Here is a 25,911-nt window from a genome sequence, read left to right as displayed (position 1 = left end):
GTTGGTGCACTCAGTAAAGGTAGCCAGCTATAGGTGCCCCCAGTATAGGAAATCAGGTGTAGGTGCCCTCAGTATAGGTAACCAGCTATTAGGCGCCCCCTTGAAAGCCGGCGCCCTGAGCGACCGCTCTGGTCGCACAGGTCAAAGTCCGGCTATGCCAAGGTGTTTAGGTTTGGTGCAACAGCAATTAGGATCAGCAACGGTAACAATAAGTAAGGGGAGCGACCATAGCGGTAGGAAGGTTATGGTTAGGCTTAGCGATGGGGTTTAGTGTTAGGCTTAGTAGTAGTAGGATGGTTAGTGTTAGGTGTAGCAGCACATTTTTGGCATAGCTCGAATGATTTGATTGGACTGAATCAGGTTCATCAAGTAGAACACATTTCTCCATCTCCATCCATGGAGTTCAACACCTGCCTAAACTCTAGATAGGCTGCAATAGCTAAAGTATAAATGACCACTTTTTTCACACCGTAATGAAGCCAGCAGGGCTTATTTAGTTATATATAGTGAATGTTGATGCTCAGCTACTGCATGGTTCTGATTGTATTCACCACTACAAAAATACAGTGTGGACCGGCAGCTTGGAAGAGTACATGCTCTGACAGACAGGAGAACTAGCTACCCCTCTGCTTCCAGAACCCTGTCAGAATCAGAAGAATCAATTTTGTTTGGCCAAATAAGTTTGCACTTACAAGGAATGTGACTTGGCAGTTGCATAACAGGCACAGACAAAAACAATACAAGGACAGCGTAGGTAATTGCAAGTCAAGGACAGTATATAAGTTAAAGTGGTCGCAAACAGTGGCGTAACTAGAGATCATGGGGTCTCATTGCAAAATTTTCATGGGGCCCTCATATGTAGGAAGCAGAGACACTGAAGCGGAAAAAAAAATTATGATATTATGATTTGTAAGTGTAGTACAGCTAAGAAATAAAACATTAAGATCAGATACATCAGTCTAGTTGTTTCCAGTACAGGAAGAGTTAAGAAACTTCAGTTGTTATCTCTATACAAAAAAGCCGTTAAGCTCTACGACTTTCAAAGTCTTTCAAAGTCGTGGAGAGGGCTGTTTTCTGACTTTTATTATCTCAACTGTTAGTTAACTGTTTACTTTTTCTTTGCCAGAGGAGAGGTCATTAGTTCACAGACTGCTCTGAAAGAATCATTTTGAATGCTGAGTGTTGTGTAATCTGCACATATTAGAGAATGATGCAATGTTAGAAAAAACACTATATACCTGAAAATAAAAATATGAGAATATTTTCTTTGCTGCTAATCTTCTAGTAATTATTCATAGTACACAACCAATTCATTATATCATATTTTTTTTCCGCTTTAGTGTCTCTTTAAGCAGTGCCGCCTGCCCCTACCCTATAGATATGAGTTAATTAGGCAATTTATATTCTCATGCAATCAACACTGCAGATAGTTCATGGGCACTGAGACAAAGTCCGAGGGTGGAGAAAGACAGGAAAGTTAATGGTGACTACATTAACTATCTCCTGGGCCCCCTATGCTCCATGGCCCTTTAGCATCTGCTATGGCTGCTGTGGCTATTGCTACGACCCTGGTAGCAAACCGGGTGAGAAGTATTCATTATCAGGTATATGCTGGGATGCTTTCCAGTCCTAGCAGCTCTAGCATGGTTGCATTAAGCATGGCTACCGCACCTGCTAGCATAAAGGTCCTGCAGGGAAGGGAAGCTACAGCCAATAATTTTTTCTGCTGATCTGATGATACACTGTGTCATGAATGATACGGAAGTCAAGACAATTATCGATTCCGTATCGTTCTGCAAAGCAGAGCAGAAAGTCAGTTCTGTTTTAAATGTACAGCAGATGTCTTTTTGTTCCTTCACTCTGACTTAAGAGCAGACCCCTCACCCACTTCCTTATTAGCTATTCACATATAGGTGTGAGGACCAAATGCTGGCCTAGTAGCAGAATAAGCAGATAGCCATCAGTCCTTTTTGGTTCCCTCTCAAAACTCTCAGACTTTCCCTCCACAAAACTGTGGATAGACAATAGAAGACTTCCTTTATTAATAATCCAAGATGTGTTTATCGCAGACAAAAGACAAATATATTTTCCGGTTCCTAAAAATCAGCCTAAGAGCTCCTCCAATTTATAGCAGTCTAGTGGCTATGGAAACAGAGTTATTCGGTGTTCGCTGAACACACGTTACCTTACTGCTATTTGGTGTCATTTGATCAAACATCGGCCGTAGGTTACAAATCTGCCCTCGGATTTGCTGTGCGCCAATCCGGACAGAAATGGCCCAGGTTATTGGTAAATTGTGTCATTCTATGCTTGTACAAAAACTCTGCCTATCATGCTCTGCAGGAGGTAAATACACCTACTTTTCAGTTAACCCAGCCCCAAAAGTCAGATGGTATAAAAATTCAGGCAGTCCCGACCCCTCCCAGTTCTCCAAATTCCACCGACCAAGAGCTTTCTCGATGTATGCGTTCCTAGGAGGACCGGGCGCATGCCATGTAAGGACTTGTGATATCAATGACTGCATTTGAACTGGACTTTATTTGTTTCTATTCCACGCAGACTGCAGTCAGTTAAGTAAACTTTTCACCATTATACCCTTTTATTTTAAGCTTTATGTTTATATGTTAATTGGTGTATATAAATGTGTGTAAGGCATTTTTGTTATTAAAACATTTAAAAATCGTTTTAACGGTTATGACATGTTCCTGAACATACACAATCATACTTACTCCTCCGAAAGCATTACCTTGTGTTCTATAGTATTTCGTATCTACAACCTGTATGCTTGAATCGGGCACAGATAGACAGATCTGGCGCCGATCCCTACATACAGCTAAGGGTTAAGTTACAGAATTCTCAGTGTGTTAATATAGTAACAGTCGTGCGCTGACTCGCACGTGGTGGCAAGCATTTGAATTGTATGTGTGTGGTGAATCCTTTGGAGTCAGAACACTCCTCTCGGATAGTCGGTTCATAGATTGCAAATCCACATATGGCCATCTATGCGCAAAGCAACAGTGAGACCGAGTTTCTGACTCGGCGATTGACTCAATCAAGGATCGGACCTTGCAGTTCTTGACACACAGCAGTCTCACATTTTCTCATATAGAGCATGAGTCAAACTAGACAATTATACAGTAGAAGATGTCATGATGGATTCAATGATCGCAGTATACAACTGCACCAATCATTTCTGTGGAAGGCCGAACTTTTTCAGGTGGAACATTATTATTATTTAGCATTAATATAGCGCCAACATCTTCCACAGCACTGTTCAGCAGTGGTTCTCAACCTTTTCAGCACATGTACCCCTTTGTATGTCATTAAGCAAATGTACCCCCTACTGAATAAGGTGGCGCGCAAAGAGCGCCGTGGTGAAAAAAGTGGGTGTGACCATGACATGATGTGAGTGGAGCTAAATACTAGCGAAATACAGGTGCACTAGTCACACAGTATAACAGCACACACAATTAAAATCTATGGGCTTCAGCAAGGAAAAAGATTGAAAAAAGAACAAATTGTACAGTTTTAACAGCACACACAATGAAAATCTATGGGCCTCAGCAAGGAAAAAGATTCGGGAAAACACCACCAGTCTACCTATCCACTTCACTATTAACACCCCTCCTTCTCCTAATAATAGCTTTTATAAAAGCTTTTGGGACTAGTATTTTTTGTTAGTGATACACAGTGAGAGCTCCCTCTCACACGTCCAGCCACATGCAGCAACAATCTGCAAATGGCACTGGACGGAAGATGCTCTACTTACCTCCTTTGCCTCCCCTCCCCTTCCTCTCCCTCTCCCGTGGCCTGCTCCTCTGCTCAACCATCCTCGCCCCACCCCGAAAAACTATATTTTCCATATACAATATACATACGGTGTCTGCAGCACAGTTTAGAAATGATTAACCACTGTTAAATCTCCCGGTAGCGCCGCTATGCTCCATACACAGGCGCTCATGAGGAGATATGTAGTAGCCTAGTTAGCTCTCTGATTGGCCCAAATGCTGCCTGTCACATCAGTAACTCTGATTGGCCGCGATGGTGGTGCGGGCGGGTGCACGCGCTGCTGTGACAGGCAGAATTTGGGCCAATCAGAGAGCTGCTAGGCTACTACACATCTTCCCATGAGCGCCTGTAAACAGAGCATAGTAGCGCTACAGGGAGATTTAAGAGCAGATAATCATTTCTAAACTGTGCAGTGGTTCTCGGCCATTTTTTCTGCGGTCCCTCGGGGACCCTCTGACAGGTACTGATGTACCCCCAGGGGTCCGCGGACCCCAGGTTGAGAACCACTGCTGTACAGTGTTTATTGTCTTGTCACGTAACTGTCCCTCAGAGGCAGGGACGGATCTAGACCAGGTTGCCCCAAGTTGCGCCTGGGGCAAGGTCAGGTTTTGGCGCCTAAACTGCCACTTTCCATCCAAATTTTGCCGCCTTTTTTAAGAATTCAACAAACTGCGCCTGGGGCAAGAGACCTGCTTGCCCCCCCCTAGATCCGTCCCTGCTCAGAGGAGTTCACAATCTAACCCCAACCATAGTCATACTGTATGTCTATATCGTGTAGTGCATAAATCATAGTTTAGGGCCAATTTAGAGGAAAGCCAATGAACTTATCTGTATGTTTTTAGGATGTGGGAGGAAATCGGAGTACCAGGAGGAAACCCAAGCAGACACAGGGAGAACATACAAACTCTGTGCAGATAGTGCCCTGGTTGGGATTCGAACCAAGGACCCCAGCGTTCTAAGGTGAGAACGCTAACCGCGTTGCATTTTCTTGATGATGGTGACGGACCGGTTTTGCCATCCCATTTTAAGTTGTTGGCAACTATGGACCCCAAAAATGTAAATGAGTCTACACGGGTTACGTAGAACTGTTTGATTGGGGGTACGGAGGGGGAGTTCTCCTAAAGGTCTTCTCACCACTGGTGGGCAAGTTGGCTGTTCCAAATCCCTGTGCTTGAGAGAGTATGTATAGGGTCTCCTAAGACTGTGGTCCTTATTCATTTAATCTTTTCTCCTCAATTTTCTCCCAAGATATAATTTTGTATCTTATCTAAAAAATAACTTGGAAAGAAACAGTACTAGGCAGCACCCAACCATCCAAGTGTGACATGCTCCAGTCATTGTCCCTCTGCCTTCAGGAACAGCAATGGAAATGCAAAGAGAAGAGACCCAGCACCATCTTCAGTAGTATTCAAGCTCTTTTATTAAGGCATCAATGTCATTATAGCAGATTGTAATGACATTGATGCCTTAATAAAAGAGCTTGAATACTACTGAAGACGTTGCTGGGTCTCTTCTCTTCGCATTTACTAAAAAATAACTTTTCAGCACTTAGCAATTGAAAAAGTACAGAAAAAGTAGGTAAGAAACAAATATCAAACTTATTTTGAGTATTTTCTCATGAGGTGGAAGCTTGAACGGTATTTTATTGGTAAGGTTTGAAAGTATTTCATTGGATGAAACTCAGGAGAAAATTAATAGGCTATGGGCCTTTACACACTAACTGAACAAATTCTGTGTGCAAGTATTCTAATACTCCTTAAAGTGAACCAGAGACGAAGCACCCTCATGTATTTTACCACATATATCAGCGGGAACATTAGAGAAAACACCTACCCTGCTCTCTGTTTCATTCTGCCCTGCACAGCTTGCTTCTAATCAGCCCTGATAAAATCCTGAGCATTCAGTCTGGCTTTGCTCAGGAATATATATAGCTGAGTCTGTCTTCTATCATGTCTTTTCCAGCCCAAGCCTGCCCCCTGCTGGCTCTGCTCAAGAATCATTATAGCTGAGTCATTATAGCAAAGCCAGACTGAATGCTCAGTCGGGGAGTTTATCAGGGCTGATTACAAGCAAGCTGATTAGTGAAGAATGAAACAGAAAGCAAGGTAGGTGTTTTCTCTATTGTTCCCACTGATATATATGGTAAAATACACAAGGGTGCTAAGTCTCTGGTTCACTTTAAGCCATCTATGTGGAACATGTGCAGTTTTTGAATATGCATTAATTTATTCTCATATACAGTGGGATGCAAAAGTTTGGGCAACCTTGTTAATCGTCATGATTTTCCTGTATAAATCGTTGGTTACGATAAAAAATGTCAGTTAAATATATCGTATAGGAGACACACACAGTGATATTTGAGAAGTGAAATTAAATGTATTGGATTTACAGAAGGTCTGCAATAATTGTTTAAGTAAAATTAGGCAGGTGCATAAATTTGTCATTTTATGGATTCCAAAACCTTGAGAACTAATTATTAGAACTCAAATTGGCTTGGTAAGCTCTGTGACCCCTGTCGTACATACACAGGTGAATCCCATTATGAGTATTTAAGGTGGTCAGTTGTAAGTTTCCCTCATCTTTTAATTTTCTCTGAAGAGTAGCAACATGGGGGGCTCAAAACAACTCTCAAATGACCTGAAGACAGAGATTGTTCACCATCATGGTTTAGGGTAAAGATACAGAAAGCTGTCTCAGAGATTTCAGCTGTCTGTTTCCACAGTTAGGAACATATTGAAGAAATGGAAGACCACAGGCTCAGTTGAAGTTAAGGCTCGAACTGGCAGACCAAGAAAAATCTTGGATAAACAAAAGTAACAAATGGTGAGAACAGTCAGTCAATCCACAGACCAACCCCAAAGACTTACAACATCATCTTGCTGCAGATCAGGGATGGTCGTAGTCAGCCAACTTCGCTACGCTGGAAATACGCGTAGTTCTACGCAATTACGCTTCGCAAACTACCGCTTTGAAGTCAAAACATTTGATACGTTTGCATTTCGTAGACTACACGTTAAAATACGCAAGCTTCGCGTAGTGCGAAGCGTAGTGTATGCGGATGCTTATACCCTTATGCGGAAAGATTTCCGCATTAATCCGCTAAATATACGCATGCGTGAACTAATATATGCGTACATTCCATCTTCCAATGCGGAAATGTATACGTATAGAAGGGCAATAATATTTCTGCGCATGCGCAATGATTATGCGCATGTGCAATGATCCGTATAGTCGCGGTTACCGCACGCGTAGTTGACTTCACAATACATATGTCAACTACGCAGAGCAGGCGAAGCTACGAATAGCGGTACTACGACTACGTGTAAATATGTAAGCATAGTTTTTAAACTTCGTCTTCGTAGTTGCGGACTACGACGCGTAGATTTGCGCTGGCGTAGTTTATGAGCCACCCTGTTGCAGATGGAGTCACTGTGCATCATTCAACCATTCGGCGCACTTTACGCACGGAGATGCTGTATGCAGAGGAAGCCTTTTCGCCGCCCACAGCACAAATAGAGCCGCTTGAGGTATGCTAAAGCACATTTGGACAAGCCAGCTTCATTTTGGAATAAGGTGCTGTGGACTGATGAAACTAAAATTGAGTTATTTGGGCATAACAAGGGGAGTTAAGCAAGGAGGAAAAACAACACAGCATTCCAAGAAAAACACCTGCTACCAGGGGTGTAGCAATAGGGGGTGCAGAGGTTGCGACCGCATCGGGGCCCTTGGGTAGATATTGATAGTTTTCCTGATCAACTTATGATTGATTAGTTTATGCCTGGCTTTACGTGAATGGTTGGGTGAAAGCTAGGCATTTGGATGGGAAGGCTAAGGTTAGGTGCAAACAAAGTTAGTAGATTTTTGTGAGAGCAGCCAGAAAGAAGTTACATGGACGTTAGGTAAAGAGGAAGGAGTTTGGGGTTACGTTGTGATGTTTACTCTAATATCGTGCAACCAACCCAATGGTGCCAAGATACTAACATCAAATGTCAATGGATGTGGATCTACTACCAGTGGCGTAGCTAAGGAGCTATGGGCCCCAGTGTAAGTTTTACACTGGGGCCCCCCAAGCATTCTATGCTTAACAATTGATACAGTACACCAAAACCAATCAAGGACAACCACAGTGTCAGAGGTGCAAGAGAGGATGGGGAACAGTGTCTTAATGATTCCTACCATCCAAAGCATCTATATAAGTGAATATTAGCAGCACAGAACCAAACAAAGAGCTAATAATGAAGTAAAGTATGGGCCCCTTGGGGCTCCTCTAGCCCAAGGGTCCCGATGCGGTCGCAACCTCTGCACCCCCTATTGCTACTCCACTGTCTACTACCCTACTGAAGAGCATGTCTCTGGCAATTTTGCACAAGCAAACATTCATCATGGTACAGACTGCTATACATCATAAATTGTCAGCAATCAAGAAAATACCTACCTAGTTCCAGCAAGCTGCTGTCTGTCAATAGTTCGCGGTTGATGCACAGCTTCCTGAGCTTGGGCATATACTGCAACTGCTGTATAAAAAGAGAGACTGTTTCCTTAACTGCGGATCCCCCTGGGAAAGTGAATTCTTCAAGGTTTTCCAGAAAGCCCAAAGTCTGTGCTGAGAAAATACAAGAAAAAATTCTCATAGTTGTATTCATTTAATTTATAAATACCGGTGGTTGGTTTGCATGCATAATAGTAGTATCTTACACAAATAAGGCAATTTTAACTACTTCACTTCAAGACCAGTAGGCTATGGCCCCTTAAAGAGAACCCGAGGTGGGTTCTAAGAATGCTAACAGCACACAGAGGCTGGGTCTGCATATACTGCCCAGCCTCTGTTGCTATCCCGATCCCCCCTAAGCCCCCCCCTGCGCTCTGCTTACCCCCCATAAATCACCCAGCCATGCTGTCGACACACAGCGTGTCGAAGCCGGCTGTTTACTTCTGTAAGTGTCAGTCTCGCCGCTCCCCCGCCTCCTCCATAGCTCCAGTCCCCGACTGCGTCCCTTCCCTCCCCGCTAATTGGAGGGAAGGAACACGGGCAGGGACCGAAGCTATGGAGGAGACGGGGGAGCGGCGAGACTGACACCTACAGAAGTAAACAGCCAGCTGCGACACTCGGTGTGTCGACAGCACGGCTGGGTGATTTATGGGGGGTATGCAGAGCGCAGGGGGGGGGGGGGGGGGCTTAGGGGGGGATCGGGATAGCAACAGAGGCTGGGCAGTACATGCAGACCCAGCCTCTGTGTGCTGTTAGCATTCTTAGAACCCACCTCGGGTTCTCTTTAAAGACCAGAGCCTTTTTTATTATTGATCACTGTGATTGGCTCACGGTGATCACAGGGTCAGGAGCCGTAGGACTGGTATGGAGCTCAGCTGTTGTTAGACAGCTGATTTCTGTGCTGGCTGGGATGCTTAATCAAAGGTGAATGACTTTATAAAAGTAATTATCTTTTTAGCTGCATAAACCTCCTGGGACGCGGTCTGCATCTCCTTTTCTCCCTTATTTCCTCTAAATGCTTGTTAAACTGTCTGGAACAGGTCCACCATGAACCTACAACCCCTGCCGAACCACACCACAAATGTGCTGGCTGACCCAGCTGTACCTTCTCCCTTACTTCCCTTGCCTGTCACAGGTAGCTACAGGTGTCCCTTAGCATTAGGTAGCTAGAATTTAGCAGCTGAAGGTGCCCCTGACTGAAGGAAGATCTCATCAGTGGAATACCAAGAGCCGGGTGAGTAACCTCTCATTTACGATCTGCTCGGGACTCTGCATAGGGAAGGAGGAAGGGAGGCACTCAGGGAAGGAAGTAAGCCCCCTTTCCATCATCAGGCGCCTGTAGGCCTGTGCCTATAGTGCCTTGTGGTAATTCCGACCCTGCATGCGCAGGAGCTTCTGTAGGCAAAACTATGCCAAATCAGGCTTCAAAAGCAACCACAAGTGAAGCGTACTTTTCACTACGGGTGATCCCACATTAGTTAATAAACAATGGCAAAAGAGTACCTGTCTGAATGCTAATCAGCAAGAGTAAAGGCAACAGACAACCAATCTTAATTTGCCAATTTCACCAGAGCCTACCTATACGATCTGTTCACAGTATTCCAAGTATGTTGGCCCTCACACTACACATAAGTGGTAAAATTGACTGGTGGTAAAGTGGTAAAATCAGCCAAGTGCAGGACAAAGGCATTATCCTACATCAGTGGCGTCGCTAGGGCCTTTGAAACGGGACACCGGCCCCGAACCTGTTGCCCTGGTGCTCTGGTTCAGACTCAGTGGCAGGAGGGGGCGCTGGGCGGAGTGGTGGGCATAGTGTAGTTAAAAACTCACCCTCCGATCTCCGCAGGCACAGCCTCCATCTTCTTCCTACTTCCTCCCCCCGGCGTCCGTCGCCTTGGTTACAGCACCCCCTGTGATGACGTGACCAATGTCCTCACAGGGGGTGCTGTTACCAATGCGATGGACTCCAGGGGAGGAAGTAGGGAGGAAATGGAGAGTGCATGCCTGCGGGGATCGGAAGGTGAGTTTTAAACTACACTATGGCCACTCTCCCTCTGCTCCGTCCCAGCGCTCTGCCTCCTCAGTCTGTCACCTACTCGGGGGACACTGCTATCTAACCGATACTGGGGGAACCTACCTAACTTTCTAACCTACACTGGAGTCACCTACCTATCTAACCTATACTGGGGAAACCTACCTATCTAACCTATACTGGGGGCATCTATCTATCTAACCTATACTGGAGGCACCTACCTATCTAGCCTACACTGGAGTCACCTACTATCTAACCTACACTGGAGTCACCTACCTAACTAACCTATATTGGGGAAACCTACCTATCTAACCTATACTGGAGACACCTACCTATCTAACCTATACTGGAGGCACCTACCTATCTAACCTATACTGGGGGCAACTACCTATTTACAGCCAAGAAAAGTCCCAGGGCCCAAGCCCCGCAGAGCACATCCCCAAGCAAAGCAAAACCCCCAGCCTAGAAAAGCCTCCTGGTCTCAGCCCAGCAAAGCGTACAGCCAAGCAAAGCCTAGTAAAGCCCCCAGCCCAGCAAAGCCCCCCAAAATGCCCCCAGCAAATTGCCCAGTCCAACAAAGACCTTAGCAAGTCACCTAGCAAAGCCAGGCCGGCTCAACATAACCGTCAGCCAGGCCAGCACAGCATCACAGCCAGCAATGCCAGCACAGCATCACCACCAATCATGCCAGCACAGTATAGCATAAATACCAGCCAGGCAGCCCAGCATAACCGCCAGCCGAGTACAGCACACAGGCCAGCCAGCTGAAGACAAGACAGAAGCTAGGTGAGGGGCTTATTTATGTGAAATACTGCCTATTGAATATACTTAAGTTATGCCACTGCTATGTTCATGTACAATTGGCCCCACCTATGACCACGCCCACTTTCCATGGCATGACCACGCCCATTTTTTTTGCCACGGCACATGAAGATCATTCCCTCTTGGTGCCCAGGATTGCCCCGGATCTCCCAAGAACCTAGAAATATCCCTGTCCTACGTCTCCCACTGTCCACTCCCTGCTGCTTTATTGAGCACTACTGTTTGCCCTCTGTCTCCTTCTAGAGCAGCCTTTCTCAAGCTTTCTACCCTAGAGGAACCCTGCAGATAACTTTGGGATATCAGGGAACCCCTGCAAACAATGTTTTGATCTCGAGGAACCCCTACATTTATTTTGAAGGAGGCATGGTCTTTAAAAGTATGTGTGGCTGTTTATTTCACTACCCCTATTACACTACCACTCATTATACTGTCTCCTGACCCCCCAATTTAGTGCTTCTTGTTGAAGTATCACCTATTATAATGTGCTCTATTATACTACCCCCACGATGGGGGGAAAATGCCAAGGAACCCTTGCAGAGTCCTCAAGGAACCCTGGTTGAGAAAGCCTGTTCTAGAGCAATAGAATGCATAGCAACAACATCAGGCCCTGAACTGTCACCCAAGGAATGCACTCCCAATGCCAGCCGCAACAGAATGTGAAGTTGTGAAGGAGGTGGAGAGCAGCAGGAAGCAGAGGGGAGAAAAATAAGGAGGGGAGCAGATTCAGCTTTTATGAACGAAGTAGTGTAAAACTTCAGCTCACTATTATCATGGCCGGATTTCAGGCAAGGCCACATAGGCCATGGCCTAGGGCACCAGGAAGCAAGGGGAGGGTTGCAGGCTGGCACACTAATGCAGTCAACCTGCCAACATGTGAACTGCAGCAGTTGGGCAAGTGTCTGGAACTCAGGGAGTGAAGGGGCATCAAACATGGGCAGCTTATTGTCTGTGACCTGAGCTGTCACTCATCGCTTTTCGAGTCCAACTCCACCCTCCACCAGCTCCAACCTATCAGAGTGGATTTTATCGATTTGGTCCATAAATGGAATAAAAATTATTAACCATTCCGATCATTTCAGATATAATGGATCCACATAACAGACCGATAAAACAATTGACAGTTGGTCGTTTGTAGTAAAATCGTTAATAAGCATCTTTAAATACATTGATTACTGGGATCAATAAAAGTGTGTGTGTGGTAGGGTGTTAGTTGTTTGTCAGGGGGCAGCTGGTGATAGTGACCTTGGGTGGTAAAAAGTACAAATCCGGCCCTGACTATTATATTACATTGTAGATTAAGGGGAAAAAGTCCTTATTTAGTCTTTCTCTTACTGCAGCATACCGTTAACCAAATCATGTGATCTGAAAATAGTATGATTTCAACAATCGCCAGCACTAAAAGTGAACCTGAAGCGAAAATAAACAGATGAGATAATTAATTGTATGTGTAGTACAGCTAAGAAATAGAACATTAGAAGCAAAGAAAAGAGTCTCATATTGTTTCCAGTACAGGAAGAATGTATATGACCGAACGATGCAATGTTAAAAAAAAGCTATATAACTGAAAATAAAAATGAGACTCCTTTCTTTGCTACTAATGTTCTATTCATGATCAGTACTACACATACAATTCATTATATCATACGGGGTTTTCTTCACTTCAGGAAATGGAATTGGATCGGGCTCAGAGACAGTCAGGGCACAACATGATAGTAAAACAGTTTGTCTAGTTTTCACAACCAAGTAAAATGTATTTATTACCAAACATTTCTGCTGCTTCAACATTCATATGATAGAGATTTTCCACTTCCAAAAATCTGAGATTTGTTAATGACGGTAATGCTAAAGCTGAAAAGAAAAAGAAAAGATGTGTAAAAAATGCCACATAAATGTGAAACAAATGGTCCTGCCCAATTGTACATTTCTACACACTGTTGTATTTATCATGGGCGTGGCAATCACCCCTGTGACCCCTGCCATTGTAGGGGGGCCCAGAGGCTTTGGGGGGGGGGCCCTATTAAGTCTAGCTATGCCCATAGTATTTATACATATATTATTACTGCGGATGCCAGTGTTGTCAGGTTAGTCAGGACATTTTATTTAAAGATACATTTCCTCAACCACACTACAGGAAGCTAAATTTGTTAACCTCCCTGGCGGTGCATTTCTGTCTGGAATTATGAGTCAAAAGCGGTACATTTATTTCAAGAATTTTAGGCCTTCAATTTTTCAGTCATAACTCACCAAAATATGTCTGAATAAAAGCCTGGCAGACATTCTGCATATAAATAAAATAATGGAACACAAAATTTTATTAAATTTATGAATAAACTTTAAAAATTGGGAAACTGTACAAATAAGTCAGGCAGAGAGTAGTGAAAATCCCGACAAAAATCGTTAACTGTAATTGGATATTCTGTCATCCTGTGCTTTCAAATTAGGTTATCTGCCATCTCTGCCTTGGCAGTCAGGTGACACGGGAGAGATCACATTTGGTGATTACAGAGAAATGAGGAAAAATTAGACACGCTAATATATTTATACATACACATGTGTGTATGTATATATATTGTGTATATACACACACATATATATACACACACACACACACACACACACACACACACACACACACACACACACACACACACACACACACACACACACACACACACACACACACACACACACACACATATATATACACAGTATATACATATATATATACAGCGATACAGCGCATATATACAGTAAAACAAATGCAGATCAAGTTATTTATTTTCTTTTCCCCTGTGCGACTCTTCAGGGCCACTTTAATTTTTTTGTCCCGCCCCGTGACATCATGCCGCGCTCTGATTGGCCGCCGTGTCCCCGGAACAAGAGCAGGGCTGTTGGGATCCCGGCGGCCAGCGATGTAGGGACAAAGGCCAGGGGGAGCCAGTGGGAGATGCTGGAGTCCCGCTGCGCAGCAGCGATCGCGCGCAGGACTCCTATGCAGCAAGGAATTCCCTTGCCCGACCTGAGCTCGGGCTTACCGCTCGCAGCTCATTTCTCCAATCCCGAGCTCAGGTCGGGCTTATCACCAGGGAGGCTATAGTGGTATGCTCCAGCGTTAAACATGGTGTAGATCTGCCAGTATTCTGGTAATACCTTTAACCATCTTGGAACCATGTGTTTAAAGTGGGATTGTCACCATAAAAATAAAATTTCAACAGCAACTGGTCTGAGTGTATTAAGTGATAAAGATACTAATCCTGCAGTCAAAACTTTCAAAACTTTTTCTGCTGTTATGGTTTGAGTTATCCAATACCTTAGGAGCACTGGCCCTTTAATAGCCATTGTCAAACAGTTGCATGCTGGGGGGGGTCTTTTTATCTATAATATATTCCTCCTCTTCCCTTTATTTCCCTGCCTAACTGAAACATGATCCTCTGCTCACTTCTGCTTACAAGCAAGGCTGAGGTGAATCAGCGATTGGAGGAGAAAAGAAAAAAAGTTAAGGGAAAAAACAACATCAGTATTTAGCCTCAAACTGTGGGCAAAAGACACGGTTCCCTCCAGGAACAGAATTCTCTTCATTTACTATATAGAATTCACTAAAATCAAAACGTGGACAGCACAATACATGTGTTATGTAAGTAGACTAAGTATTTATATACTTACCGTATATGGTTTTTTTTCCCTGGCATAGTATGGGTAATCCTCCCGCTTTAAAGGATACCTTAGCCCTTGAAAAAAAAATCAAAAACGAGTGAGCAGGCATGTGTAGGAGGAGAGATTTGGGGGAACATTAGGCCTTAATGGAGGGGGACGGAGGAGAACAGGGGAGCAGTGGGCATGAGGAGAGCCTCCTACACATGCCTGCTCCCTCCGTTTTTTCAATTTTTAAAAGGGCTAAGGTATGCTTTAAAGGTAACCTAAAGTTTCTGATCGTTCATACAAAATAGCCGTTTGTAAACGATCGTTTGGCAAATTGTATCATTAGTGGCCACATTAAAAGAATCATTCAGAAATTTGTAACAATCGTTCATCATCGATCAGCACCATTAATAGCCCCGATCCGCTTAACTGTTTGGAAGATTGTACCAATAATGGACACCTTTAGAGTGAGGCCCGGTTCACATTAGCGTTTTTTGCAGAACGTAACCGGAAAGTATACTGTACAAACGGAACGGATGTGAAAGGATCCAATGCTAACCTATTGGACCATTCACATGCATTCATTGGTACGGATACGTTCCACACGTTCCTGTCCCCGAGTCGAAAAATTGCTGCAGGCCCTAATGTTCCAGACTATTTTGCCCAGCGGAACGGAACCGGACAAAAAATGATGCAGCATTGGGGCAATGGAAAACAGAACAATTCTTTACACTATTGAAGAAACAGGTTGTTCCACGGGCGATGGGGGGATGTGGGGACGCGAACCTGAGTGCCGGGAGGGTGAGGGAGGATGCAGCAGCCGGGCGGGTGGGTGAGGGAGGGTAAAATACACTCCTAATGCTCTTTTGAAGCCGGCGGTAGAGGCTTCCGTCGTCTTCCTCGTCATGTGACTACAGCATCCACGTCATGTAACTAGAAGCCTCTACCGCCGGCTGCAAAAGAACATTAGGTATGTATTCGCCGGCAAACGGGATGAAAACTGATCTAATCGATCATTGATCAGATCCGTTTTTACTTTCCGTTTGGCAGTGTGCACAGAGCCATTTGGATCCGGTAAAGGGGAGACCGGATCCGCTCACCGGATCCATTTGGCTCACAAACGCAAACGTGCACTGGGTCTAACTGGTGGTCAGGACTAGTGAAACAGTGAATCTGTATAAAAACAGTTTGTTACGTTGCTGTCAGTCAGCTGCGTCTTATTGTTTTGAATACTGTTTGCATTCTTTAGTTAACCACAGGCTGCTCTACAATTGGCAGGTGTTAGCCTAAACTCAGATTATTATCAGTCGTAGTTTTATTAATATTATGATTATTATTGATTTCTAAAGCACCAACATATTCCATGATGAATAAAGTTAGAACTGAAATGTTTGAATATTACTTTTTAGTTCCTCCCTAGTTCACTATTAGGCTACAGCCAAACATAATATTACAGACCACAGCCACATGCCTTCTGAATACGTGCCAGCATAAATACTGATGTCTACTGAGTCAGTACCGTCATATTGTTAAAGCCACTGAAACTCTTATTGTACCATTCAGACCTGTTCTTCTGTAAATAAACCTAGACTACTTTATAAAGTTTATATTTGTCGCCAAGAAACCAGGGTGTCACCAAATCAGACAAGAACAGGACCTGTTTCACAGACTTAGCTTCTTCAGGAAATTGAAAGCTAATTTTCCTTTCTTGGCCGATAACACTGCTAAGTCATTTTAAAGGGAACCTGAGGTGAGAGGGATACGGAGGCTGCCATATTAATTTCCTTTTAAACAATGCCAGTTGCCTGGCAGTCCTCCTGAACCTGTGCCTCTAATACTTTTAGCCATAGACCCTGAACAACAGTGGCGTAGCTACAGACCTCAGGGCCCCGATGCAGAATTTGGACATGGCCCCCCCCCCCCCCCATACTTACTCTGCCAGTACCCTATGTATTCTTTCAAGTGATGTGGAAGCAGACAGCAATATAGCTGTCACCTGCAGGCCAATATAGCGGTCACTGCAGGCCAGTGTCCTCAGCAAACAGGCGTGTGCACCATGTGACGCCGGTAGCATTGGATCTGGGGGAGGGAGGGTAAGGAATATTGAGGGGGTAGTGAGAAGAGAGAGCGGGATTATTAGGGGTCTGGGAAAGGGAAGGTGGGGAATATTGAGGGGGGAATTAAGAGAAAAAGGGGGGTTATTAGGGGGGGTGAGTGAGGAGAGACAGGGGGGTTATTAGGAGTCTGGGAAAGGGAGGATGAGGAATATTGAGGGAGGAGTGAGGCGAGAGAGGGGAACTATTATTAGGGGTCGGGGGACAGTGAAGAATATTGAGGGGGAAGTGAGGAGAGACAGGGGGTTATTAGGGGTCGGGGGAGTAAGAAGGGAGAGCAGTTAGGAGTCTGGGAAAGGGAGGGTGAAGAATATTGAGGGGGGAGTGAGGGAGGTTATTAGGAGTCTGGGGGAGAGAGGTTGAGGGGAGGCTAGTGAGAATTCTGGGGGGTGGATAGAAAGACAGGAAATTGCTAGGGGTCTGGTGGAGGAAGATTAGTGAGCACTGTTGCGGGCTCTGGATACAGTAAAGGCTGATAAGCAGTGACAGGGAAATAAAGAGGGAGACAGCACTCACCTCTCATACCTTCCGCTCTGTTTGCCTGGGGGAAGGGAGCTCTTGGCTCATCTCCATCTTCTCCCATGCTCTGTCCTCTGTTCTTGCTGTGCCAGCCAATGGGATTTGCAGGGGCAGGGCTCGGTGAAAGAATCAAGCAACTCACAGGAACGATCCTGTGAGAGGTGGAGCTACCCGCGATTTGGGGGCGGAGCTACCCGCGATTTGGGGGCGGAGCTGAGCGGCTGTCACGGAGGGCCTGGGGACAGAGGAGAATGCGGGGAGCAGGGGCCGGTACGGGCCCTAGGAGATCGCGGGCCCGGTCGCCAGTGCGACTGCTGCGACCCCTGCTCCTACGCCAGTGCTGAACAAGCATGCAGCAAATCAAGTACTCTGACTCGGCTGACTCAGGTTTTACTGGATTAGCTTGTTCCAGGGTTTTGACTCAGACATTACTTATGCCAGAAGATCAACAGGGCTTCCAGACAACTGGCATCGTTTACAAGGTAATAAATATGTCAGCCTCCATATCATTCTCACCTCAGGTTCCCTTTAAAGCATTGTTAACTCATGACTGATACACACCATCCAGTATTCACTCCAAACTGATAGATGGTCTGATCACAGTGATCACATCGTCCATTTATCAGGAGTGAATTCTACTAGGAACCAATTGTAGACCAAGAAATAACCGTTTTCTTGCTCATGTAGTCATCTGAAGTTAGGGTAAATATCAGACACACAGATCGCAAGGTGCGTTGTGCAACACAATACGTTGATGTGGAGGTAGGACGTGTTTGCTGATGTGTGTTGCACAGTGACATAGTGGACAGCACTCGCATCTTGCTGTGCTGGGTCCCTGGTTTGAATCCCAGCCAGAGCACTATCTGCATGGAATTTACATGTCCTCCCTGTGTCTGTGTGGGTTGTCTCCCACATCACAAAAACATACAGATAATTTAATTGGCTTTGTTATGTATACACAGCCTTAAGGTGGCCACACACGATACAATACAATGATCCAATTTTACGTCAATTCGATAAATATGAACGGATCTCCCGAAAAAATCGAAAGGTTTTTTTTCTATCAACTGAAAAATCCAATCGGATTTCCCTTTTTTTTTTTATTTTAATCTATACAGAATGCTGGAAATGTTTCTGAAGATTGTATGGTGTGTGTTAGATTGTCAATTTATTAATATACACACCCTAGCAATTGTCTCAGTTTCCAATAATTTTTATCATAATTGGGGAAAAATTGAACATATGTGTGTGGTACATTGGTCAGATTTTTGAAATGTTACAATCAGTCAGAAAAATTGATTGCAATTCTTGAATTGAACAGATATTTAAAATATTGTATGGTGTGTGGCCACCTTTAGACAGGGTACAAAGAATGTCTAGCTGGCATATTTTCTGTTTTACTAGGACAGTGGCAATGCTTGTAGCAATAACAGCTGTCAGTGGCGTAGCTATGGAGCTATGGGCCCCAGTGCAAGTTTTACATGGGGCCCCCCAAGCGCACAATACACAACAATTGATACGGTGCATCACAACCTGCCAAGAAAAACTACAGTGTCAGAGGTGCAAGGAGGGGATGGGGAACAGTTTGTTAATGATTACTACTATAACTATTCAAAGTACATATAGAAGTGATAATTATCAGTACAGGACCAATAAAGAGCTAATACTGTGGTTGAGAGAGGGCCCCTCGGGGCCCCCTTTGGCCCAAGGGCCCTGGTGCAGTAGCTACCTATGCAACCCCTATTGCTACGCCAATGACAGCAGTCATATTCTTAAAAGTACTTGGCAATAGCTGGTGGGTAAGCTTCAGTTAGCTTTTGTTGTGCCATTAGAGCTGGGATCTCCCTCAGCCTGTAATTTTATCCCACAAGTGGGGCTTTCACTCTCTTGCAGGTAGGCACTTATCTGTTTTTAAGTAGCGCTGCTCATTTCCTTGCCATGTACTAATTTAATTCATTTTTGGTCAGCTGCTCCCACTTAAAGAGAATCTGTACTCTAAAATTCTTACAATAAAAATCATACCAATCTATTCATTATGTTCTCCTGGGCCCCTCTGTGCTGTTTCTGCCACCCCCTGCTGCAATCCTGGCTTGTAATTGCCATTTTTATGCAGTGTTTACAAACAAAAGACATAGCAAGTGATACGCTGAGAGGAGCGGAGTGTGTAAGTCATACAGAGTGTGCAGGGGGCCTGGATAGGGTGTGTATAGCTTCTAGCCAATCACAAGCAGCACAGCACATTCCAGCCTGACTGCCTGAGCCCGACAGACCCCACAGAGGAGAGAAGATTAGATCATATAACAGAGGTAATACAGGCACTGTGCAAATAGGAAAGGCTGCAGTAAGCCAGAGCACATTAGAACAGGCATAGGAACTTATAGGATAGAAGAAATAAGGCTCAAAATTTTGTTACAGAGTCTCTTTAACAGCTTTGCTTTTGGTGTATATGCAGAGCTTCTGTTTGGGTTCAAGGTGCGTTTGCAGTTTCTGGGGGGGCTCAGCGTACCTCTGATTGGAGGCCATTCGGAAGCGGCCTGATGATGCGCTGATCCACCTTTTGCACAGCTAACAGCTTACAGCCTAAACTTTTGGTTTTATATTCCAAAAAAGTCACATGATAATGTAATATTAAATGCACAACTTCTTATAGTTTAATTTCTTTTAAATGATGAAAAAACTATGTTGTTAACACTTCCCCATTCTAAGAGTAGGACTTCCACTTTCAGTGGAATTTCCCTTTTAAGCAATTTATTCCAGCACAACCTGACCACCTAAGGCCCAGTGCACACCAAAAAGCACTAACGTAAAAGCAAACACTAAAGGTAGCCATACACTGGTCAATTTGCCATCAGATTCGACCAACAGATAGATCCCTCTCTGATCGAATCTGATCAGAGAAGGATCGTATGGCTACCTTTACTGCAAACAGATTGTGAACCGATTTCAGCCTGAAACCATTCACAATCTGTTGTGGTGGTGCTGCTGCCGCCGCTCCCCCCCCCCCCCCCCCCCCGCATACATTACCTGCTCCGCCGGCGTGAGTCCTCCCGGTCACCGCTGCTCTGTCTCCGCTCTGGTCTCCAGGTCCGGCATGCTTTGCTTCTTCCTGCCCGGCAGGAAGTTTAAACAGTAGAGCGCCCTCTACTGTTTAAACTTCCTGCCGGGCAGGAGGAACTGAAGCATGCTGGAGACCAGCGCGGACACGGAGCAGCGGTGACCGGGGGTAGTCGCGCCGGCGGAGCAGGTAATGTATGCGGCTCTATTGCGTCGGTTGTCGGGCAATCGAACGCCGCTAGCGACGCGCTCCCTACCCGCGGGCGATCGACGGTAATTTTCCGCACGGAGCGATCGACGGGATCGGACGAATTGGATCGAAATTCGGCGTGTAGCGCGAACGATTGGCAGCAGATTCGATCCCAGTGATCGAATCTGCTATCGAAACGGCGGCAAATCGGGCCAGTGTATGGCCAGCTTAAAGAGGATCTGTAACATCAAAAGATCCCCTGGGGCGTACTCACCTCAGGTGGGGGAAGCCTCCGGATCCTAATGAGGCTTCCCACGCCGTCCTCTGTCCCACGGGGGTCTCGCTGCAGCCCTCCGTACAAGATGACGTCATTTACCTTCCCGGCTCCTGCGCAGGCGCTCTGACGGCTGTCGGCTCCGAACTACACGGAAATACCCGATCGCCGTCGGGTCTGCTCTACTGCGCAGGCGCAAGTTTCCGGCGCCTGCGCAGTAGAGCGGACCCGACTGAGATCGGGTATTTCGGTGTAGTTCGGAGCGGAAAGCAGCCACAGCGCCCCCGCTGGAGCCTGCAAAGGTAAATATTGAACTGACAGTCGGCTCTGTCGCCGGCTGTTCGGAGGGCTGCAGCGAGACCCCCGTGGGACAGAGGACGGCGTGGGAAGCCTCATTAGGATCCGGAGGCTTCCCCCACCCGAGGTGAGTACCCCCCAGGGGATCTTTTTGACGTTACAGAGTCTCTTTAAGCGCTTTTTGAAGTGATTTTTTTAAGGCGATTCTATGCATGTGCTTAGCGATTTTCTAATCATGCCTAGCAAATTTTGGAGCGTCTTGGAGTCACGTTTTTTATATTTTGTTACAGTAGAGCTGTAACTGAACAGCTTCTGTAACAAAGACGCTTGAAAAATCTGATCTAGCACTTTTCAGAGCGATTTTTCACTTTCCTATACTTAAAGAGAATCTGTAGCTGATACCCCCTATTACATGAGAAATCTATTCCTTTTCAAAAACAGACCATCAGGGAGCGCTGTATGACTGATATTGTGGTGAAACCCCTCCCACAAGAAACCCCTCCCACAAGAAAAGTACATACTCCTTGCAGTTTCCTGTCTGTGAACCTGTAAAGAATAGCGGAGATGCCGCCGCATGGGCAAGCGGCATGGCGGCAATCTCCGCGTTCCAGCCGGCGGCATCTGTCGCGCAGCTACATGCTGCTGGTTCGCCTGGTCCTTCTAGTGCACACAGATTTAGAGCTACGCGCGCGCCAGGCGACAGGACCTTTATGAAAGTAAAAGGGGAGTCAGCTGATCAAGCCGGTCAGCTGACTCCAGCTATGCTCCGGAATGGCTGAGTGACTGGGGCAGTGCTGTGGAGCGCTCTGGGTATTTATAGGACTTGCCTGTCAGTTGCAAGTTGTCTGCTGTTGCGAATGCTTACGTGTGAGCGCTCAGATCCTAGTCAGATCTTACAGTGTGTTAGAACCAGCCGGAGCTGGGAATTCACACTTAGTCAGATTCCGTTGATAGCTTTGAGTACTATTGTATTATAAGACTTGTGTACCATTCTTTAGTCTAGTTCCCAGGTGTTGAAACCAAGGACTTCACACCTAGACTAGGATATTGCTATATCGCTACTGTACATCTGTTAGTCTAGTTCCCAGGTGTTGAAACCAAGGACTTCACACCTAGACTAGGATATTGCTATATTACTACTGTTTATCTGTTATGATCTCTCGCTTTCCTGACTACTTTCTTGCTTACTGATTCGGTACTTCTGCCTATCTGATAACTGTTGCCGACACTGCCTGTACCTTGATACCGAATCAGTCTTCCGCCTCTGTACTGTATCTGTCCGTTCGTTGCTGACCTTGCTTGTCTGACCTTTCTGTCCTCACTAGTGGGTCTTGCCACTAGTGAGGGAAATCTCAAGGGCTGTCACCTAACCCTTGGGTGATCAGCCTTGCTGTACTGTCTGTGACACTTGTTCCTCAGGTGTCTGTTAGCTGCAAGCAAAGTCTGTTGATCACCTGCTTCTCAGGAGATCATCTTGCAGCACAGTCAGTGGTCCTTGCCCCTTGGGGGTCCACTGACTGCAGTACAGTCTGATTCCCTGCTCCTCAGGGAATCCTTGGCTGTAGTACAGTCATAATCACTCATTCCACCTGTGACCACCCTTGCAGCACAGTCAGTGGTCCCTGCTCCTCAGGTGTCCACTGGCTGCAGTACTATCTGAATTCCCTGCTCCTCAGGGAATTCTTGGCTGCAGTACAGTCTGTATTCCCTGCTCCTCAGGGGATCCTAGGCTATAGCTTAGTCTTGATCACCTGCCCTTCAGGTGATTATACTCTCTAACACCGCCAGTGGTCCCTGCTTCTCAGGCGTCCACTGGCGGCAGTGCAGTGTGAATCCCCTGCCCCTCAGGGGATCCTTGGCTGCAATATTGTCTGTATCTCCCGCTCCTCAGGAGATAACTTCTCTTATTACTGTTGCACCAAACACTATACCACTTTAGGTGTCCTGTGTCTAGCTATACTAGTATTATTGGTGATTCTGCAGATCACCACATAATCAGGTATAGCATCTGTATTATTGGTGATACTGCAGATCACCAATAATCAGAAAAATCTGTGTTGCTGACACCAATCGTTACAGAACCTTGCTGCTTTGTGGGAAAAAGCTGTTTATAGCTGTTTCCAACGGCCAAAAATACAAGGAGCAGCTACATCACCCACCAACAGTAAAAATGTCACCATGTAATAAATGTCAGAATGTAAATCAGGGATTTAAAAGATTGTATAATGGGCAAACACTGACTAAATCATTTATACATAATTATTGTAAAAATGAAGCACTTTTTTATTACATTATTTTCGCTGGAGTTCCTCTTTAACATTGAAGCTGAATCACCTCAGAAATCAGAAAAAATGCTGCAGGACCTGTGTTTGCATTTGGGACAACAGCACCTCACTCTGGAGTGCTCCATCCCATTCAAATACTTTAGCCAAGCACTTTTTAAAGCGCAAGCGTTTTAAAAAGCGCTCAGAAGTGCTCTTGGTGTGCACCAGCCCTTATTGACTGGAACTCCAACCAAGAATAAAATCGCCCATTGCATTAAGGCTGAATTAGTCAGTTCAGCATTTCAGGAGATCCGATTACACTCTGTGCCAGCTCTAATACAAATTTCAAAAATTAGTCTTAAAAAACTCCAAATTCCAATTATCCTTATTCAATTCCCATGAAATCTCATAAAACTTTCATATCAATAAAGTACTTCAAATAGTAACAAGTATACATAGCCAATTGTGGTTGCAAATCAGGCATTAGGTTTCATGGATCTGACCCCATAAGGCCTGGGACCCACTTGGGATCACTGCTATGCTTTGAAATCATGCCGGTGCTTTGTGCAGCGATCTCCAGCGCAATTGCCCTGGCGTTTCCTGTGCATTTAGAAGCACTGTGTAGCAAACTGTACAGCTCCTCCAATTCGCAGTCTGCTGTGGAAATAAAATTAAATAAACTTACCAGGTGTTCCGATGTTCCTCTTCTGCCTGTAGTTCCACCCCCTAGCAGAAGAGATCATAGGTGCTTCTCAAGCTCCAATTAGAGAAGCTCCTGTGACCTCTTGTGCTAGGGGGTGGGGCTACAGGCAGAAGGTCAGACATCTGAACACCCAGGGAGTATATTAACCTCTTCCCCACCGCTGCTTTGCATATCTACACCCCTTAAAACATCAGTTGCTCTCCAATGGCGTATATATGCTTAATTGTTTATTTACCTGTCCGTTCGCGATCGCCGGCATGCTCCCGTCGATTTCCGTCGCCATCCAGCTGGACGGTAATCTGTGAATGGGAACATGTGCTCCCAAAGCCGATCACAGTGGCTGTAATGAATGAAAGCCAGCATCAGCAAGATGCCAGTATTCATTCACAAAGTGAAAGTAAAGAACACATATGCAAACTGAAAACTAAGAAATAATGATTGTTTTTTTTTCTTTTCTTTTTTTTTCTCTTCATATTCACTTTAAAATGCATACAAAGTAAAATAATTCTTAGAAAAAAGTATCACCTAAAAAATGCCTAATTTGTGATTAAAAAAAAAGTATTGATAATTTTGATGTGATAAGTAACGATGAAGTTATTGGCGATTGAATGGGAGGAGGGCGATGTGAAAGTTGGTCTGGTTTTTAAGGGGGAAATACTGTGGTTGGAAAGTGGTTAAACTTAAATCCAGCCCCAAATCTCTGCAAAATCACTTTTGAAAAGCAATTCAAAAGTGATTTTGCAGCTTTTGTATCTTCTACATTGGAGTGCAAACCCTCCCAAAATGCTGCAGGTAGAGGGATTGTGATTTGCCCTAATCTCAATCGCTCTAGTGGGCTCCATCCTTGCACTTTCCTTTGGCAAAATGCTTTTTGAAATCGCCTGCGAGTGTCAGTGATCCAAAAACACTACCTAGAGCGCTCAAGTGGAGACCACGCCTTACAGAGCATCACTGCCCAACATGATTACACTTTGTGATGTCTACATAAACAACAGTGGCGTAGATAAGGCGATGTGGGCCCGATGCAAGTTTTACATTGGGGCCCCCCAAGCACTCTATGTAACAATTGATACGGCGCACCAAAACCTGCCAATGGCAACTACAGTGTCGGAAGAGAATGGGGAGCAGTTTGTTAATGATTACCACTATTTAAAGTATCTATAGAAGTGATTATTATGAGCACAGGACCAATAAAGAGCTAATACTGCAGTTGAGGGAGGGCCCTTCGGGGCCCCTCTGGCCCAAGGGCCCCGATGCGGTTGCAACCTCTGCAACCCCTATTGCTACGCCCCTGATAAACAAGCTCCTGCCTCTACAGGCTGTTAGGCACTTTTACCTTAAGAGAAAATATTACACTGACTTACCCAGATGGGTTACACCCTGGCTATATATTGGTTGGCCAAAGCTGAGTTTCTCCATCTTCTCATTCTGACACAATGAAGTGACAATTTTGTCAAACTCAGGACAATGATCGCAATGTAGTGTGAAAGAGGTTAGACATGGAAAACATCCAATCATTTTTGCTGGAGAATAAATCAAATATTCTAAATTATTTAATTGCAGTTAAAAACAGCAAACAATAACATTGGGGTTGACTTAATTAACCGAGCAACATTGGAAAACCTACAAAACTGAGCAAACACTTATGTACTTTTTATACCTAACCCTACCTAATAAAGTACACTAGGCCTAATCTGAGATCAACACTAAATGTGACGAAGAGAA

General features: G+C 45.1%; 1 protein-coding gene across 1 annotated transcript in view; it reads right to left on the bottom strand.

Moving 5' to 3' along the window:
* Positions 1-25,911, bottom strand: part of LOC137538406 (baculoviral IAP repeat-containing protein 1e-like) — a 48,489-nt gene that overhangs the window by 3,673 nt on the left and 18,905 nt on the right. Inside the window, exons 9-11 of the mRNA XM_068260615.1 lie at positions 25,551-25,709; positions 12,894-12,980; positions 8,225-8,392 (exon numbers count right to left, since the gene is read on the bottom strand). Coding sequence (XP_068116716.1) covers positions 8,225-8,392; positions 12,894-12,980; positions 25,551-25,709 — 414 coding nt within the window. The remainder of the gene's footprint in view (positions 1-8,224; positions 8,393-12,893; positions 12,981-25,550; positions 25,710-25,911) is intronic.

The sequence above is a fragment of the Hyperolius riggenbachi genome, chromosome 1 (assembly GCF_040937935.1).
Source record: "Hyperolius riggenbachi isolate aHypRig1 chromosome 1, aHypRig1.pri, whole genome shotgun sequence".
NCBI lineage: Eukaryota > Metazoa > Chordata > Amphibia > Anura > Hyperoliidae > Hyperolius > Hyperolius riggenbachi.
This window is presented reverse-complemented; position numbering and strand designations above follow the sequence as displayed.